The 16,524-nt window shown below is 48.3% G+C and overlaps 1 protein-coding gene across 2 annotated transcripts in view; it reads left to right on the forward strand.

The window, feature by feature from the left end:
• The first annotated feature begins 602 nt into the window (after nt 1-602).
• Nucleotides 603-16,524, forward strand: part of LOC115172984 (sodium/calcium exchanger 3-like) — a 176,127-nt gene continuing 160,205 nt past the window's right edge. For both annotated transcript variants that reach the window (XM_029730923.1, XM_029730924.1), the window contains exons 1-2: nt 603-1,447; nt 13,079-15,023. In XM_029730923.1, coding sequence (XP_029586783.1) covers nt 13,174-15,023 — 1,850 coding nt within the window. In that variant the 5' untranslated portion in view covers nt 603-1,447; nt 13,079-13,173. The remainder of the gene's footprint in view (nt 1,448-13,078; nt 15,024-16,524) is intronic.

Below are 16,524 nucleotides of genomic sequence, written 5' to 3' on the forward strand. Positions count from 1 at the left end.
CATTGATTGTAATTGGACTCATTCTGATATTTCTTGATTTGTGATTATTGTGTATTGTTTTGTATTGTCATATTGTGTCGTAGTGACATTCTACTCCACTGTTGAAGCTGGTAACACAACCTCTTCGTGCACCTGCTTTATCTGCTAATCTGTGTAAACGACCAATAAACTTTTAATTTGATTCAAAATGCCAAAGAGAATCCGTTTCGTGACCAATATAATTCTAATGAATTAGCGTTCAATTTGATCTGAGTCTCTCCCGCTACGTGGATTATCTCCTCTCCTCTCCTCTCCTCCTCTCCTCTCCTCTCCGCTCCTCTCCGCTCCTCTCCTCTCCTCATCCTCTCCTCTCCTCTCCTCTCCTCTCCTCATCCTCTCCTCTCCTCTCCTCTCATCGTCCCCCATCTGCACCAATACAATAATACGGGATATTCACGGTTTGTGGTGCCGCTCGTTCTCTCACCCAGCTGATAGTGACGTAGACACGCGTGTGTGTCTGTGTGACTTTAGGTGAAGGGGGGGCGATTGAGAGGCATGCGGGGGGGGGGGGGGGGGGGGGCGAGATAGGCATTGCTCACGTTGAATAGCAAGGCTATTGCGATGCTTCCGAAATGGGGACAGAATATAATCTTTACAAATGGAATAGGCATAGTATAAAATACTATATTCAATACGGATTTTAAAGTGTAATGGAAAATATACAAATCTGGAGCTCCCGACGGTTTGTGTGTCAAAATGATATCCATTGATCATCAAATGGAATATTTATACATGATTTATCTGAGGTCGTCGTAACGTTGGATATAGCCTCGGTCGGTTATTTTGCAAGATTGGTGAGCCATTTAAAAAAAATATATATATATATAAATTGACCAACGGACTGGACAGCAAAAGGAGCCACACAGTTTTAACAAGACCATCATACAACATGTTTTGTTTGTTTGTGTTGCGCTAACACAGAGGAAACGGACTGGAGACGAGGCAAGCATCTGCTGTCTCTCGGTTTGCGGGAGAAGGAGCTGTTTGGTTTGCATGGATTCCGAGTCCAAAGTTCCATCCGACGGCTTCTTCCGACCGCAGAAAAAATAAACCATTCTAGTCACCGCGGTGGTGCTGGACATTACGTTACCGGGCAAGAGGAGAGGAGATGTAAAAGCGAGCCATCAACCTCCGCTTTTGATCGATCGGCCAGAAGCAGAGCGGAGCTTAGGGGACCAGCTTGATTGTGCGTGAGGAAACCAAACCGATATCGCCCCTGGGGGTTATGCTTTCAACGGCAGTAGCTAGTCTTACAGCACGTTTGACTGAGGAGAAGGAAGAGCTCATACAAACGATATAAACGTTTACTGCTGAATGATAGATACCTCGGAGTAAAAAAGGTCGATTTGGAAGAAAAAAAAGGGGGCATTACGCAGTGTCGAAAACACTTCAGAATAACAAACTACAGGTAGGCTGTAATGAATTCGTATGGGTCTCGTTAGTAGCAATGATCCGCATGACATAACCTCCTACACATTCGAGGCTACCGCGTTTCTGGTGAGCGACGCAGACACACCGCTAGACCAACATCCGAGGCGCTACTGAAACGATGACGCGGTGTTATGTTTTTTTTTTTGCGTACAATTAATAACTCTAGCCTATAATAAGGCCAATGATAATGTGAGTGTTAAACACACACAACCGTTGACCTTATGGTTCCACTAGGCTATTCATGTAAGATCGCTTGACATCATCACAGCAAATGTCGCCTGGCTATGCGCCAATGAGTCAGTAACATGTCCATCTCCAGATTTGAGGACGAGGAGTGTTTGAGCGGTGCTCTCTCTCTCTCTCTCTCTCGCGCGCTCTCTCTCTCTCTCTCTCTCTCTCTCTCTCTCTCTCTGTCTCTCTCTCTCTCTCTCTCTCTCTCTCTCTCTCTCTCTCTCTCTCTCCCTCTGTCTCTCTCTCTCTCTCCCTCTCCCTCTCTCTCTCTCTCTCTCTCTCTCTCTCTCTCTCTCTCCCTCTGTCTCTCTCTCTCTCTCTCTCTCTCTCTCTCTCTCTCTCTCTCTCTCTCTCTCTCTCTGTGTGTATACTAAAGCGGTGTGCCATGCCAAGCCTATGATGGGCTAGCCTACCACCTGGCCGTGTTCGGGTCTATGGATGATTAATTAGGCTACCCATCGATCACATGACCTTATTATTTACACCACTGTGTCACTATTATGGAAGGGAAGCCTAGTGACGTTTCTGTTGATGATGGTAGTAGGCAGTAGCTACAGTGTTGCTATAGGCCTATAGGATTGAATACACTCGTAATAATTTAGCACTTAAACTTGGCTTGCTACCTGCAGGATCATAATAATTTTATTCATAATAGAGGTATGCGGTATGGCCTTATTGTAGGCTATGTCAGGGATTTCCCCCTTTAGGTAAGAGGGAATTGGATGTGCCTGCGACTGCAAGAGGAGAGAGAGAAAAAAAAAGCCTTATGGATGATTGATTTAGCAACAGCTGAGGCTAGCTGTCTCCACGTCGACCTGCTGAGTCTGCTGAGTGCCTGTTTGAGGGCCTCACATATAGACACCTTTAAACACCCCGTGTCAGTTTCTCCTCTCTCGTGCCAGGCTACAAAGTCTTGTCGTGTGTCTCAGAGTTACGTTCACTGCCGGCTCGGACGCGTCTGCTGTGTGAGGGCTAAGAGGGATGGAGGGAGGGAGGCCTATCCAGCTATGTATGCACATACGAAGAGGCCCTCTCCACAGCGCCAGATTAGGGAGGTCCTTCAATGACGTCACAATATAGGTACAGATTTTAGTCCCACGTTTTGAAAGGTCTACAGCCTATTGCACATGCATAGCCTGTTCAAATGAATATTTTAAACCCTTAATATTACGTTTTTTTCTTATACCTGTGTAATAACATTTGTAATTAATCGCGTAAAAAAAACAAAAAAAACCATGTTATTACAGAGGAATTGACCTAACCTGTATAGTATGGAGTTGGTGTTTTCCATAGGGATGAATGTTGTAGTTCGTTTCTAATGCTGATAGTTTGTTTACACTAGACAGCGTCATCGCGCGGGCGAAACAATCGGGAAGTCAATGGATGTGAATCAAGAGAACGGGGAGTGTGTGTGGGCGGAGCGTTGAGCGAGGCGAGCTGAACAGGGCGGGACTAAAGTTGGGGAAAGCTGAACTTTATTAGAATCTTCCATAATATTATGATGTGAGTGACCAATCGAAGCTCACCGTAGATTTTGTTAACCCTTTACTGCAAGGGTTCCCAAAGTTTTTTGGGCCTACGATCCCATTTTGATATCTGAAAAATTAACCCAATTATGTGAAAAAAAATTGTAATTAACAACCAATATCATTTTTTTATATTTGGGGCTATGGCTGTCAATAGAAAAACATTTTAACAGTATTTCTGATTGTCTTCTCAACTCACCATCACATACTGTTAATGTGGGACTGTGACAGTCAATTACAAACTAGTCTGACGTAATGTCTCTTATCTCACCACCACTAATGAGATGGGTGTGTTTGAAGCATGTCGAGTCGGAGCTTCTCAAAGTCAGGGCGATGCGGTCGACAGTGCAAATCTCATGGTAGGCTACTCTTCGCCCGCTCATATCTGTGTGAAGCTGAATTCAGTGCTCTCGTCTGTATTAAAACCCAAATCCAGGTTGGATGTGACAGCAGAGATGAGGTGCTCTGTGATCGTTGGTCACGGTAATCCCATCCAAAACTTTGTATATGAATGGTGCTGATGGGTAGCCTTCCAAACTCGCTAACAGCCTACCGCTAATGGCCTGGTACTTAGCGGTCTAATGTCCCTCTAACCACTCTCCCAACACTTCATAATTGAATTTTAATAATCAGAATGGTGGGGACAAATGGTGATGGGAGTTAAGAGTTCCCGTTCTGAAATGGACACAGGAAAGCCTCGGACCCAATATGCATCAATTCATTTGTAAAAACCCTTTTCCGAAAAGGAACTATAGGACAACCGGTCCGATCCGAGTAAAGGAAGCAGCAGAAAAGCATTTTTTTTGCTACTTTATTTAACCAGTACCATGGAGAAAGAGAGAGAGAGAGAGAGAGAGAGAGAGAGAGAGCGCAAACAGCTGTAGGCTATTAGGGAGTGGAGGCTGTGCTGTGTGTGTGTGTGTGTCTCTCTGATAGTTTGAGTTCTCTGACTTATGCTTGATTGTGCAGAAGAGGCCTTGCCAGAAGAGGCCCTGCACAAGGAGAGGCCCTGCCAGAAGAGGCCTTGCCAGAAGAGACCCTGCACGAGGAGAGGCCCTGCCAGGAGAGGACCTGCCAGAAGAGGCCCTGCCAGGAGAGGACCTGCCAGAAGAGGCCCTGCCACAAGAGGCCTTGCCAGAAGAGACCCTGCACGAGGAGAGGCCCTGCCAGAAGAGGCCCTGCCAGAAGAGACCCTGCACGAGGAGAAGCCCTGCCAGAATAGGCCCAGCCAGAATAGGCCCAGCCAGAAGAGACCCTGCACGAGGAGAGGCCCTGCCAGAAGAGGCCCTGCCAGAAGAGACCCTGCACGAGGAGAGGCCCTGCCAGAAGAGACTCTGCCAAAAGAGGCCCTGCCAGAAGAGGCCCCGCCTGAAGAGGCTTTTCCAGAAGAGGCCCTGCCAGAAGAGACCCTGCACGAGGAGAGGCCCTGCCAGGAGAGGCCCTGCCAGAAGAGGCCCTGCCAGAATAGGGCCAGCCAGAATAGGACCTGCCAGAAGAGGCCCTGCCAGAAGAAACCCTGCCACAAGAGGCCCTGCCAGGAGAGGCCCAGCCAGAATAGGCCCTGCCAGAATAGACCCAGCCAGAATAGACCCAGCCAGAAGAGGCCCAGCCAGAAGAGACCCTGCCACAAGAGACACTGCCACAAGAGGCCTTGCCAGAAAAGGCCCTGCACGAGGAGAGGCCCTGCCAGGAGAGGACCTGCCAGAAGAGGCCCTGCCAGAAGAGGCCCAGCCAGAAGAGGCCCTGCCAGAAGAGGCCCTGCCAGAAGAGGCCCAGCCAGAAGAGGCCCTGCCAGAAGAGGCCCTGCCAGAAGAGGCTTTTCCAGAAGAGACCCTGCCACAAGAGGCCTTGCCAGAAGAGATCCTGCACGAGGAGAGGCCCTGCCAGGAGAGGACCTGCCAGAAGAGGCCCTGCCACAAGAGGCCTTGCCAGAAGAGATCCTGCACGAGGAGAAGCCCTGCCAGGAGAGGCCCAGCCAGAAGAGGCCTTGCCAGAAGAGACCCTGCCAGAATAGGCCCAGCCAGAAGAGGCCCTGCTAGAAGAGACCCTGCACGAGGAGAGGCCCTGCCAGAAGAGGCCCAGCCAGAATAGGCCCAGCCAGAAGAGACCCTGCACGAGGAGAGGCCCTGCCAGAAGAGGCCCTGCCAGAAGAGACCCTGCATGAGGAGAGGCCCTGCCAGAAGAGGCCCTGCCAGAAGAGGCCCTGCCTGAAGAGGCTTTTCCAGAAGAGACCCTGCCAGAAGAGGCCCTGCCAGAAGAGGCCCTGCCTGAAGAGGCTTTTCCAGAAGAGGCCCTGCCAGAAGAGACCCTGCATGAGGAGAGGCCCTGCCAGAAGAGGCCCTGCCAGAAGAGACCCTGCATGAGGAGAGGCCCTGCCAGAAGAGGCCCTGCCAGAAGAGACCCTGCATGAGGAGAGGCCCTGCCAGAAGAGGCCCTGCCAGAAGAGACCCTGCACAAGGAGAGGCCCTGCCAGAAGATGGCTTGCACGAGGAGAGGCCCTGCCAGAAGAGACCCTGCACGAGGAGAGGCCCTGCCAGAAGAGGCCTTGCCAGAAGAGACCCTGCACAAGGAGAGGCCCTGCCAGAAGAGGCCCTGCCAGAAGAGACCCTGCACAAGGAGAGGCCCTGCCAGAAGAGGCCTTGCCTGAAGAGGCTTTTCCAGAAGAGGCCCTGCCAGAAGTCTGGAGAGTTTTGTAGATTAAACTTCCTCTACTCTAAATCTGGAAAGGATTTTTGACCCTTGAAATGTTGTGAATCTTTTACAAATCCTCCTCCAGCCCTATATTGATACATTATACTGGATTATACTGGATAGGGTTGCAACATTTAGTGATGATGGAGCAATTTGGAAAAGAGACAAAATTCCAGGTAGATACAGTATTAGGGTTGCAAAATTCTGGATATTTTCCCTCAAATTCCCTGGATTTCCTACTTATTCCCACATATTTCCAAGAATCTTCCAACCAGGATTCCTGAAGAAAGAAAAACAGCAACTGGGAATTTGGGGACATGTACAGAATTTTACAAGCCTAATGCTGTATCTGCCTGGAATTCTGTCTTTTCCAAATTTCTCCATCGTCTCTTTTTCAAAAGATAATACACTCATAGAGCCTTTCCTTCCTTCACTACTTTCTAACCCTTTTAGGAATGTGCGTTCGTTGGCAAAATGTCACGCCCTGATCTGTTTCACCTGTCCTTGTGCTTGTCTCCACCCCCCCCCCCTCCAGTTGTCGCCCATCTTCCCCATTATCCCCTGTGTATTTATACCTGTGCCGTCATGCACCTTGGCCTCTGCTCAGGATTATCGACCCTTGACCTGTCGTTTGCCTGCCCCTGTGGTAAACATTGTTACTTCACACAGTCTGCACTTGGGTCTTACCTTGATTCCTGATACAAAAATACTTACCTAGAATGACACAAATTCAAACATTGTATTGAGAAGGTGAAAGGAAAATGGGTATGCTTCTGTAATAACACTTGTAATCCTCAGTAGGATTGAGGACAGAAACAGAATGATCTGGTTAACAATGGCTTGTAGAGATTGTTCTAATTGATCCTAAATTGGCTGTGTGCTTCAGGGGCCTCAGGCGAGGTGGCTGGTTGAGATGGGGCTGAGCAGGGGGGACCCATCTGCTCACCCACACACACACACAGAGGGGCCAGAAAGAAGATGAAGAGGGCAAACTTGAATAAATGTCTCCCGTTAGTTCTCATTAGATCTTTCAGCCTCAACAGATGGGGTGGCTAAAGAAATATAATTGCTTGAATAGAGATTTCAGTCAAATTGCTTCTAGTAATGTAATTTCTATGGTTCTAGCTAACTGTTCTCCTTGTCCCCACTGCCCGTTAGCACTCATTATCTCTGTCAGTCAGTCAGTCAGTCAGTCAGTCAGTCAGTCAGTCAGTCAGTCAGTCAGTCAGTCAGTCAGTCAGTCAGTCAGTCAGTCAGTCAGTCAGTCTCAGTGTGTGGTGTGTGGCTAACTAGCTAACTGTTCTGTTCTCCATGTGCTCCACAGTCTGCACACTGCCTCTGGCCCATACTCCTGCCATCGTAAGGAGCATTGTCATGTCCCATTAGAGTTGAGTCCAGGAGGTGCTTAAGTTCCTTAGCCGTTTAGGGTTTATGAATGTGGACAATATCTGTACAGCTATTGTATGGAACGATTTCAGTGCCAACATCAATTGTATTTGAATTCCATATTTTTAAAAATGTTATTAGGATATTGAATTTGAATTTAAAACCTCTGAAAGCCTTGGGGGGGAGGTCTACTAAACTAGGTTTTTATGTTTTTATTCCCACCAAAGAATAGAAAGTGAAAGACAAAACAGATTTTTTTTAAACTGGTAAAAACAGTGTTCAGGTGAGGTTAGAAGACCAAAAGGACAAACCACACCACAAATAGAAGTACAAAATAAAGTTTGTTCAATCAATTAAACAAAGCATATGAATTATAATTGTACATGATATAAGAAAAACATGTTTGATCGTGTGTGTGCATGTGTGTGTATTTGTGTGTATGTGTGTGCATGTGCGTGCGTGTGTGTGTGTGTGAGAGTTAGGCTACATGGAGGGGATTATTGGGTAGTTTGGTTCATCAGGGTGACCCCCAGTCTTCATGGAGGGGATTATTGGGTAGTTTGGTTCATCAGGTTGACCCCCAGTCTTCATGGAGGGGATTATTGGGTAGTTTGGTTCATCAGGCTGAACCCCCAGTCTTCATGGAGGGGATTATTGGGTAGTTTGGTTCATCAGGTTGACCCCCAGTCTTCATGGAGGGGATTATTGGGTAGTTTGGTTCATCAGGTTGACCCCCAGTCTTCATAGAGGGGATTATTGGGTAGTTTGGTTCATCAGGGTGACCCCCAGTCTTCATGGAGGGGATTATTGGGTAGTTTGGTTCATCAGATTGAACCACCAGTCTTCATGGAGGGGATTATTGGGTAGTTTGGTTCATCAGGTTGAACCCCCAGTCTTCATGGAGGGGATTACTGGGTAGTTTGGTCCATCAGGTTGAACCCCAGTCTTCATGGAGGGGATTATTGGGTAGTTTGGTTCATCAGGTTGAACCCCAGTCTTCATAGAGGGGATTATTGGGTAGTTTGGTTCATCAGGTTGAACCCCAGTCTTCATGGAGGGGATTATTGGGTAGTTTGGTTCATCAGGTTGAAACCCAGTCTTCATGGAGGGGATTACTGGGTAGTTTGGTTCATCAGGTTGAACCCCAGGTCTTCATGGAGGGGATTATTGGGTAGTTTGGGTCATCAGGTTGAACCCCAGTCTTCATGGAGGGGATTATTGGGTAGTTTGGTTCATCAGGCTGAACCCCAGTCTTCATGGAGGGGATTTTTGGGTAGTTTGGTTCATCAGGTTGAACCCCCAGTCTTCATGGAGGGGATTATTGGGTAGTTTGGTTCATCAGGGTGACCCCCAGTCTTCATGGAGGGGATTATTGGGTAGTTTGGTTCATCAGGTTGAACCCCCAGTCTTCATGGAGGGGATTATTGGGTAGTTTGGTTCATCAGGGTGACCCCCAGTCTTCATGGAGGGGATTATTGGGTAGTTTGGTTCATCAGGTTGACCCCCAGTCTTCATGGAGGGGATTATTGGGTAGTTTGGTTCATCAGGTTGAACCCCAGTCTTCATAGAGGGGATTTTAAGATGGTCATACTATGGATCATTGAGCTATTTGATATCGAATTTTCGGACCCCTGCATGTATAAAAACAAATATATAAAAACATTCTTTGATAAAATATTGATTTTGGCCTTTACTGCTATAGCCCAGAGAAACGCATTGAATAACACATTCATAAATGGCAAGACAGACAGTCAAAAAATGTATCACACCATTGAGTTTGGGAGAGTCTCCCCTTTCTATAGTCATGTTAGTAGGCTAAACTGTTCCACATATTAGTTTGTAGCCCAAACGCTCCGGATGGTACAAACAGAAGTTGGCACATTGGCGGTACCGACTTCAGACGAGTCCCGTGACACTTGTGGGGGTAGTAGACCAAAACAGAGTACACCATCGTGTTCGTGAGACTCTCATATTTCCATAGTTAGTAAGCCAAACTGTTCGGCACCGCAGACATTTTCGTGAGAAGACCGATTTTCGGGATGTCTCATGGTCTGACAAACAGCACCGTAGCTCTGCCACTTTCCACCGCAGATGTGGAAGGGAAAGAAAAGGGAAAAAGGGGGGGGGGGGGGGGGGATACCTAGTCAGTTGTAAAGGGGGGATACCTAGTCAGTTGTAAAGGGGGATACCTAGTCAGTTGTACAGGGGGATACCTAGTCAGTTGTACAGGGAAAGGGGGGGATACCTAGTCAGTTGTCCAACTGAATGTATTCAACTGAAATGTGTCTTCCTCATTTAACCCCCTGAGTCAGAGAGGTGCCTTAATCGAAATCCAGGTCTTCGGTGCCCGGGGAACAGTGGGTTAACTGTCAGGGGCATGGTCAGGGGCAGAACGACAGATTTTTACCTTGTCAGCTTGGGGATTCAAGGCCAACATAGGCAGATGTGGTGGATTGAGATGCAGCCCATGCAGAAAAATTATAGCCCATGCAAAAGCTAGATATCTCTCGCTTAAACTTTAGGATTTTGATGGGGATTTTTGTATTATGTTAATTAGATTGACGCACGAGTAGACTCTTAAGGCTTGATGTTTTCACATTTGTAATGCACAAATTGAATAATTGAATTCATAAATTGTACTTGCATTTCAGGATTTGAAACTTAATTGAAATAATATTGCAAACCACGCTCTTTTGATGACTAACCTTGATGGGTCTTGAAGACTTGTGTTAATTTAGCAGATGGGATCTGTGAAACTCACTCCTCAGCCTGTAGTTTCGCCCCCTTACACAATTGAAAGAGGCCTTTTTTAATTGGACGATGCTTCAGGAGGGTTGTCACTTGTGTTTTCGAGACAGACGTCCTGATTTTGGGGCCTTCGAGTGGCACAGCGGTCTAAGGCATCACTACAGCCTGGGGTTCGAGCCCAGGCTGTGTCACAGCCGGCTGTGACCAGGAGTCCCATAGGGAGGCGCACAAAACATAGGTGTTCCTTTTGTCCAGGTGGGAAAGGGCAGTGTGGAGTGCAATAGAGATTGCGTCATCTGTGGATCTGTTGGGCCGGTATGCAAATTACAGTGGGTCTAGGGTTTCTGGGATAATGGTGTTGATGTGAGTCATGACCAGCCTTTCAAAGCACTTCATGGCTACAGACGTGAGTGCTACAGATCGGTAGTCATTTAGGCAGGTTACCTTCGCTTTCTTGGTGGTCTACTATGGTGGTCTGCTTGAAACATGTTGGTATTACAGACTCAATCAGGGACATGTTGAAAATGTCAGTGAAGACACCTGCCAGTTGTTCAGCACATGCCTGGAGTACCCGTCCTGGTAATCCGTCTGGCCCTGCAGCCTTGTGAACGTTGACCTGTTTAAAGGTCTTACTCACATTGGCTGTGGAGAGCGTGATCACACAGTCGTCCGGAACAGCTGGTGCTCTCATGCATGCTTCAGTGTTACTTGCCTCGAAGTGAGCATAGAAGTAATTTAGCTTGTCTGGTAGGCTCGTGTTACTGGGCAGCTCTCGGCTGTGCTTCCCTTTGTAGTCTGTAATGGTTTGCAAGCCCTGCCACATCCGACGAGCGTCGGAGCCGGTGTAGTACGATTCGATCTTAGTCCTGTATTGACCCTTTGCCTGTTTGATGGTTCGTCGGAGGACATAGCAGGACTTCTTACAAGCTTCCGGGTTAGAGTCCCGGAAAGCGGCAGCTCTACCCTTTAGCTCAGTGCGGATGTTGCCTGTAATCTATGGCTTCTGGTGTGGGTATGTACGTACAGTCACTGTGGGGACGACGTCCTCGATGCACTTATTGATGAAGCCAGTGACTGATGTGGTGTACTCCTCAATGCCATCGGAAGAATCCCGGAACTAAAATCATAGGAAGAAAATTCCTGAAACATGCCAGAAGCTTCGGTTGACCACAGGCAGAGTTTGATTCTATTGCTTCTCTTCTTCCTTTCCTGGTTGACAAAGTACCAGGATGTTGTCTCTGGTATTAAGAACTGAATCTGAAAGCATCTGAGAAGTTGAATGTATGAAACTTTGAAAAACTTGAAGTGATCGTTTCTAAACTTGATACACAGAAAATATCTACCATATTGAAACTGAATACATCAATATTCAATTTAAATATGCTACAATTTTAAAACTGAATGCAATATTCATTCAATTCAGTTTCAAATCATGAAATACAAGTTCAATTTATGAATTCACTAATTCAATTTTTGCATTACGTATGAAAAAATACAAAAAAAAAATCATTTTCCCATTTTTTGGGGGGGAATTTTGAATTCAAATACAATTTTTGTTGCCACTGAAATCGCTCCATACTATTGTCAGACTGATCTGTCTAGTGGAAGTGGTCAGTGTGTGTTTAGGCCTCAGTGTCGGAGCAGAAATATTGATATTCAGTGTCTGCCTTCCCGTTATCTCCTCCCTGCCTCCCCCTATCTCCCCAATCTCCTCCCTGCCTCCCCCTATCTCCCCTATCTCCTCCCTGCCTCCCCCTATCTCCTCCCTCTCCTCCCTGCCTCCCCTGCCTCCCCCTATCTCCCCAATCTCCTCCCTGCCTCCCCCTATCTCCACAATCTCCTCCCTGCCTCCCCCTATCTCCTCCCTATATATATATATATTTAAAGGGGTCTTACAATTCCTAATCAAATAGCTTAATGATTCATGGTATGACTATTTTAAAACAATTCCATATGTTAGCTTAGTCGAACCCCCCACCCAACGGCCTAGACTTTTTGAAATTAAATCGCGTAGTTTTTTGCGAATGCCTTCAGCTGCCTATTTCTCCATCTGGGAAATGTACACATTTATTTGCATGACTTGAGCAGTAGCCCAGAAAAATGCCATCCTGACCTCTTAGTAACAGTATAACGTATTTCCATATACACTGAGTATACAAAACATTAAGAACACCTGCTCTTTCCATAACATAGACTGACTAGGTGAAACCAGGTGAATCCAGGTGAAAACTATGAACCCTTATTGATGTCACTTGTTAAATCCACTTCAATCAGTGTAGATGAAGGAGAGGAGACGGGTTAAAGAAGGATTTCTAAGCCTTGAGACAATTGAGACATGGATTGTGTATGTGTGCCATTCAGAGGGTGAATAGGAAAGACAAAACATGTAAGTGCCTTTGAACGGGGTATGGTAGTAGGTGCCAGGTGCACCGCTTTGTGTCAAGAACCGTCCCTGTGGAACGCTTTCGAGCGGGAGGGGGGGGGCAACTCAATATTAGGAAGGTGTTTGGTATTCTCAGTGTACATCAATATTATTGCCTCAATATTATGGTTTTCAAAGGCTATTCACTGACGGACTTGTTGTTGATGTCTCACAGTCTGTTGTGTTCTGTTCTCTCTGATAGGTGGAAGTACAGAGTGGACTGTCATTGTTTCTATATTATATGTCTAATCTCTGTCAGATGTATTGTATCCAAGTACAGAGTGGACTGTTGTTGTGTTGTTGATGTTATTTCTCACAGTCTGTTGTCTTCTGTTGATGTTATGTCTAATCTCTCTCTCTCTCTCTCTCTCTCTCTCTCTCTCTCTCTCTCTCTCTCTCTCTCTCTCTCTCTCTCTGTCTGTCTCTCTCTCGATGTCTCTGTGTGTCTCTTTCTCTCTGTGTCTCGCTGTCTGAATCTATATCTCTCTCTCTCTCTCTGTCTCTCTCTGTCTCTCTCTCTCTCTCTCTCTCTCTCTCGCTGTCTCTCTCTCTCTCGCTGTCTCTCTCTCTTTCGCTGTCTCTCTCTGTCTCTCTCTCTCTCCAGGTGTTGTGAGGTATCAACGACAGCCCAGTGCTGGATCCCAGAGGGCTCGTCAGTGTGGTAAGGACCCCCAGGACCCCCAGGACCCCCGAGGGTGGATGGAGCGCTTCAGGCCGAGGCTGACGAGGCCGGGGCAAGGGATCAGGACGGGGTCGTCGTCCTCCTACCCAGCATGCCTCTGGTTGGGCCTGCTCTCTGTGGCCGCTGCCTTCCTGTGCACAGAGGGCGATCGCACCACCCCCAGCCCCGCCACCACAGACTCCCACAATGCCACCTGTTCCGAGGGCACGTCCAGGTGCAAGCCAGGTATCGTCCTGCCCATCTGGTACCCTGAGGACCCCTCCATGGGGGATAAGATGGCCCGAGTCATCGTCTACTTCGTAGCTATGATCTACATGTTCCTGGGAGTGTCCATCATAGCAGACCGCTTCATGGCGGCCATCGAGGTCATCACCTCCCAGGAGAAAGAGATCATTATCAAGAAAGCCAACGGCGAGACCACCACCGCTACCATTAGAATCTGGAACGAGACGGTCTCCAACCTGACCCTCATGGCCCTGGGTTCTAGTACCCCTGAGATCCTGCTGTCTGTCATCGAGGTCTGCGGACACGACTTCGTAGCCGGCGAGCTGGGACCGTCTACGATCGTCGGCAGCGCTGCCTTCAACATGTTCGTGATCATCGGCCTGTGTGTGTCTGTGATCCCCGAGGGAGAGACAAGGAAGGTGAAACATCTCCGAGTGTTCTTTGTGACGGCGGCGTGGAGTATCTTCGCCTACATCTGGCTCTACATGATCCTGGCGGTGTTCAGTCCCAACGTGGTCCAGATATGGGAGGGGCTGCTCACCCTGGCCTTCTTCCCCATCTGTGTCATCCTGACCTGGCTAGCCGACCGACGACTCCTCTTCTACAAGTTCATGCACAAGAAGTACCGCGCCGACAACCACCGCGGCGTCATCATCGAGACCGAGCACGAGCGCTCCAAGGGCATCGAGATGATGGACGGCGGCGGCAAGATGGTCAACTCGCACTTCGCCCACGACGGAGGCGTCGCCCATAACCTCATCAGCCTGATCGAGGGGAAAGAAGTGGACGAGTCTCGGCGGGATATGATCCGGATCCTGAAGGACCTGAAGCAGAAACACCCAGAGAAGGAGATGGACCAGCTGGTAGAGATGGCTAACTACTATGCCTTGTCCCACCAGCAGAAGAGCAGAGCCTTCTACCGAATCCAGGCCACGCGCATGATGACGGGTGCTGGGAACATCCTGAAGAAGCACGTGGCGGAGCAGACCAAGAGGAGCGCCAGCGTACAGGAAGTGTGTGTGGTAGGAGAGGAAGTGGAGGAGTACGTGTCACGGATGGCCTTCGAACCCGCCGTGTACCAGTGCCTGGAGAACTGCGGCGCCGCCCTGCTGGCCATCTCCAGGAAGGGCGGCGATATGGCCAAGACCATCTATGTTGACTACAAGACAGAGGACGGCTCAGCCAATGCCGGCGCAGACTACGAGTTCACGGAGGGAACGGTGGTGTTCAAGCCCGGCGAGTTCATCAAGGAGATCAGCATCGGCATCATCGATGACGACATCTTCGAAGAGGATGAGCACTTCTTCGTGCGTCTCAGCAACGTGCGCGTCTTGGAGTCTGACGAGGACGAGACACTACTGTCTCCGAACTCTCTCCCGTACCCCAAGGCCCTGCTCGGGTTCCCTGCCGTCGCCACTGTTACCATCCTGGATGACGACCACGCCGGGATATTCACCTTCGAGACCGGCACGTGTCACGTGAGTGAGAGCGTGGGCATAATGGAGGTGAAGGTGCTGAGGACTTCGGGGGCGAGGGGAACGGTCATCGTGCCATATCGTACCATGGAGGGGATCGCCAAGGGAGGAGGGGAGGACTTTGAGGACACCTACGGAGAACTGGAGTTCAAGAACGATGAGACCTGGTAAGACTATCTACTTTATTTTAGTTTGATTGATTTATAGACTGATTGATTGATTGATTGATTGGTTGATTGTCCAGCCATCGATTGTTGTCCAGCCGGAGACAACATTATGTGGGGGTTGGTTTGCTGTGTATTCTTTACATTTAAATGATTTTGGAAGAGAAAGGCTTTATTGGTGGGGGAAAGTTGATTGTTGGGACAAGGTCGGCCATTTTAGCAGTGCTGATGAATGTGTATATGCTGTGTATTTTTGTTTTACGTTTAGTTGCCTGACATGAACTGGTAAGATCAGTACTTTATTTACAAAAGGGGTGGGATTGGTCGGATGGTTGATGGGGTGGGATTGGTCGGATGGTTGATGGGGTGGGATTGGTCGGATGGTTGATGGGGTGGGATTGGTCGGATGGTTGATGGGGTGGGATTGGTCGGATGGTTGATGGGGTGGGATTGGACGGATGGTTGATGGGGTGGGATTGGTCGGATGGTTGATGGGGTGGGATCGGTTCAGATGGTTGACGGGGTGGGATTGGTCGGATGGTTGACGGGGTGGGATTGGTCGGATGGTTGACGGGGTGGGATCGGTCGGATGGTTGACGGGGTGGGATTGGTCGGATGGTTGATGGGGTGGGATTGGTCGGATGGTTGATGGGGTGGGATTGGTCGGATGGTTGATGGGGTGGGATTGGTCGGATGGTTGACGGGGTGGGATTGGTCGGATGGTTGATGGGGTGGGATTGGTCGGATGGTTGACGGGGTGGGATTGGTCGGATGGTTGATGGGGTGGGATTGGTCGGATGGTTGATGGGGTGGGATTGGTCGGATGGTTGATGGGGTGGGATCGGTTCGGATGGTTGATGAGGTGGGATCGGTTCAGATGGTTGATGGGGTGGGATCGGATCGGCCATTTTAGTTATGGTAACGAATGATGTATATGTATATTTGAAATGTATTTGTCTGTAGGGCAAGATGACATGCCAGGATGACTGCCGACAGGATAGGCCACGAATGTATAGTACTATGTTAATTTGCCTGTTTTTTAATCAGGTACGGCTCCTTAACTGAAATGACTTGAAATGTCATGAATTCAGAATGATGTTTCGTATGTTTGTAGAGGGTGTGTTTGTGCATTGTGTTCTCCATTCATCACCATTTTGTTTCTGTATTGTAATTTGATAGCTTTGATACATCACCACGAAACACTCTGAGACTGTCAGCCTTAATTTAGAATAGATGATGTTGTGGGGCGGTTTAATGCTCTTGTATTGTTCATACTACCAGTAGTATCTTTGACCTATGTGTAGGGTTGCATAATTCAGGTTTCAGGAATCATCCAACCTTTACTATGTTAAGTCTAGTCTATGAGACCAGGTTGCATGCAACTCATCACGCATGGTCCTTAAGTAACCTCTTCTGCTAATCCTAATGCTTTTGTTTTCCTAATGCTGATGCACGCTCTGGCTGTCTGTTTTCTGGACAATATAGCACTGACTGTGCAGAAGCA

The sequence above is a fragment of the Salmo trutta genome, chromosome 33 (genome assembly GCF_901001165.1).
Source record: "Salmo trutta chromosome 33, fSalTru1.1, whole genome shotgun sequence".
Lineage (NCBI taxonomy): Eukaryota > Metazoa > Chordata > Actinopteri > Salmoniformes > Salmonidae > Salmo > Salmo trutta.